The following is a 3,323-nucleotide window of genomic DNA, read 5'->3' as shown; positions in this document are numbered from 1 at the left end:
GGGCTTCACCCCATTGCTAAGGATGACATCATGTTTCATGAATGAAGTGTCGGTAAATGTGAAATAGAACATTAATGAGCAGATTAAATTAGTTCTGGTGGATAGATAATAATAATGTGCCCTTCATGACTCGTCAAACGAAGCGGGGTCTGAAGAGCATTTTTGGTTTGATGAATAATTCTGTCAGACGGTCGAGAGAGTGAGTCAGAGTGAGATCATCAACGCTGCAAACTGTAATTTACCAGTGTGCAAATTCAAGATTCACTTTGTGAATGAACAAAAACATACAGTCCTAAGGTTAGAACCAACAGGCCCTTATTTTGAAGGGTTTCTCCTAACCCTACCCACGAGGAGCTTTAGCTGTTTATCGATTACAGATCCAGATCATTATCATTATCTATAAACTGTCTGAACTCATGAATCTTTACAGAACCTCAGGAGCATCTAATATTTCTAGAACCTCTTCAAACATCTCAATAGAACCCACCTACAAGCCTCAAAACCTCCTTTCAACCCATATGTAGAACCATCACTCTCTATCCAGAACCTCTCTGAAAGTATTAAGACTCTTTAGGAACTTTTTAGAACATGGACTTTATGGTTTAGAACCTGAATTTGGAGGAACCTCGCGGTACCTTTTCACAAATCAAGAAGTATTTGTGTCATTTTCAAACCTTCAGACTTAATGAGGGGGGTTAACCAAGGGTTAACGAACCCTTACCGAAACCCTTAAGAACTTTCCGGAAGTTTGGATAACACCTTGTACAGTTTTAGAAGATCCTAAAGTCCTTTAGAACCTTTAGAACTTCCCTGAGGGCATTGGACATCACAAAATCTTTGAGGACGTTGTAGAAATACTTCAGAACACTGTGATATTTGCTGACGGCAGTTTAAATGTTATGAAAAGGCCACGTCTATAGACTGAAAGCAGGTCAGCTGACCCACGTTTTAGTTTTGAGCGCTCGGGCTGAGTTTGTTGACTTCAGTCACGACCCAGAGACATAAACAGGAAATTATGTTGTAAACTGTCAGAGTTGAAGAGACCTCGCCCTCTAACACAACAACAAAGATATCATGGAAATGGACTGAAGAATCCACTTATCCCCTCCCCGCACACACCCCCGACCATTCATTATCCAGATGAATCAGAATCAACCTTTACACATTTCCCGAAAAAAGTGAAAGTTTTTATCTCAAAAATCAGATGGAAGTTGTTGATCTTGTTTTTCTAAATACTTCCTCGCTCTATTAAATGCTTTGGTCATAGCTTAAAACAAGTTATAGATGGAAGTAGAAAGTCTCTCAAAGGTTCTGAAGCGAGACCAGAACAGGTTCTGGAGTGTTTTAAGAATCTCTAGTTCAGAATTAAACTTGTTTTTAAGAGTGTAGGGAAGGTTTACAGGAGCTGGTGCCACCTAAAACTGGTGTCACGTCACGTCCATGTAGAACGACTAAATACTTATCAACACACTGACATAAACACACACACACAAGACTACACACACATACTGCACACACTCTCACCTGAAAACAAACATGGAGTCTCTCACTGAAAACACTTATGACACACTCACAGTCATGAAAGCCGTGTTGGGCTGCAGCATGCAGGTCTTCATGGTCATGTTCTTGTATTCGAAGGTGACCATGTTGAAGCCGATGGCCTCCGGCACAGCCAGCACCATGGACAGCAGCCAGATCACCACGATTTCCACCGCCGTTACCGTGGGAACGCCTGTGCCCTGTATCCGAGACCAGGACGCCACCGCGCGATACCTGCGTACAAGGTGTTACAGTTTCAAAAAAAATGTACGTATTCTCTCTGGATAGACACAAGAATGTGTTTACTATGGTAACGTTTCCGTTTATTTAACTGGCTGCTTGAATTATTGATTAATTATTGTTTCAATCATATACTTTCAGCAGCAGTAGCTTCATCTGTGTCTTTATGTAAACTACCCTGCAGGGGTTGTAGAGTCGGCTCTGTCGGTTGTAATACTTCATGTAATTAAGCATTAACATTATTATAATAATTATTATTATTATGTGTGTTCTTGTCCTTGTAGCTTTGTGGGGACCTTTGTGAGTTTCAGACATTATGAGGACTTCTTTGGAAAGTGACAACTTTTAGTTTGGTCCTCACTTCCACATTTGGTTTTAGGGTTAAGGATAGAATTTATTTTAGGTTGAGGTTGAGGTAATGGTTCAGGTTAGACGTGTAGTTGTGATGGTGGAGTGTTTTACATCAATGACAGGTCTGACTATGAAAGCATGAGTGTGTGTTACCTGTCGACACTTAGCGCACACAGATTGAGGACGGTGATGCCGACTGACGCTTTCTGCAGGAAGGGGAACAGCTTGCAGAGGAACAGACCAAATGCACTGTCGGCAAACGGCCACCGCATCGCCAGGAGCTACACACACACACACACACCAGCAGAGCATCAACAGATTAACATAATATCACCGTGTCAGTGTGTGTGTGGTGTGTTATCTCAGTTTGTGGGATATTTTAGTGCCGTTATCAGTGTGACACTCCACCTCCTGACTGAGACACACAACACACACAGATACCACACATTTCTGCTCCTGTTAACTGAGAGCTGAACTGATTACAAGCTCATTATTTATATTTTTAGTCAAATCTTTTAAGCATAAAAAGATGTTTGTGGATTAAATATCACAAAAAAGAAAGCATGTTATTAGAAACTGATATTTGAATACGTATATACAGTAAGAAGGCGAGACCGTACTAAAGTGCTGTACCTTGTAGACGTTGATTGGTATGTCGATGGCGATGTATATCAGGTCTCCCAGGGCCAAGCTGGCTATGAGAGCATTCGGTCCATTCCTCATGCTTTTATTTTGGTAGATAATCCTCAGCAGGGTGGCGTTTCCAATGATCCCCACAGCAAAGATCACGCAGGACATGACCGTGTTGATGTACTTGAAGGCGGTTTTTATCGATGTCTCGTGAACGCAGCTAGGGGGCGGTGCCAGGCGCTTGTGAACTGCCAGAGATGAGTTGGAGGAAGACGAGGGAGGATTTCTTTCATGTTTGTGTTTCAACTTGCTGGAGTGTTTCAGCTTCCCCAGTCCGTGCTCCAGAGGCGACAGCGGCTTGTTCACAGTCTGTTGCGCCGGATGTGGCTCTCGGTCTGAGGTGCGGATACGATAGTCCACTCCAGGTGGGTCGGTGCTGAGGAGGTCGGGCAGGTCCGACATCATCTGATCTGACGAGAAGTTACCGCGGCAACCGACCGGAGAGGCAAACACCAAACACCAGACGACCGGCAGCACGGTAAACATCCCTGGCATGGATGTAG

At 43.2% G+C, this 3,323-nt stretch overlaps 1 protein-coding gene across 2 annotated transcripts in view; it reads right to left on the bottom strand.

Moving 5' to 3' along the window:
- Nucleotides 1-3,317, bottom strand: part of LOC111649331 (endothelin receptor type B-like) — a 6,157-nt gene extending 2,840 nt beyond the window's left edge. For both annotated transcript variants that reach the window (XM_023399106.2, XM_087171930.1), the window contains exons 1-3: nt 2,764-3,317; nt 2,284-2,411; nt 1,575-1,773 (exon numbers count right to left, since the gene is read on the bottom strand). In XM_023399106.2, the coding sequence (XP_023254874.2) occupies nt 1,575-1,773; nt 2,284-2,411; nt 2,764-3,315 (879 nt within the window). In that variant the 5' untranslated portion in view covers nt 3,316-3,317. The remainder of the gene's footprint in view (nt 1-1,574; nt 1,774-2,283; nt 2,412-2,763) is intronic.
- Between the last annotated feature and the right edge of the window lie 6 nt (nt 3,318-3,323).

The sequence above is a fragment of the Seriola lalandi genome, unplaced genomic scaffold (genome assembly GCF_002814215.2).
Source record: "Seriola lalandi dorsalis isolate HSWRI2012SDOR001 ecotype SW California unplaced genomic scaffold, Sedor1 jcf7180002050455, whole genome shotgun sequence".
Classification (NCBI taxonomy): Eukaryota; Metazoa; Chordata; class Actinopteri; order Carangiformes; family Carangidae; genus Seriola; species Seriola lalandi.
This window is presented reverse-complemented; position numbering and strand designations above follow the sequence as displayed.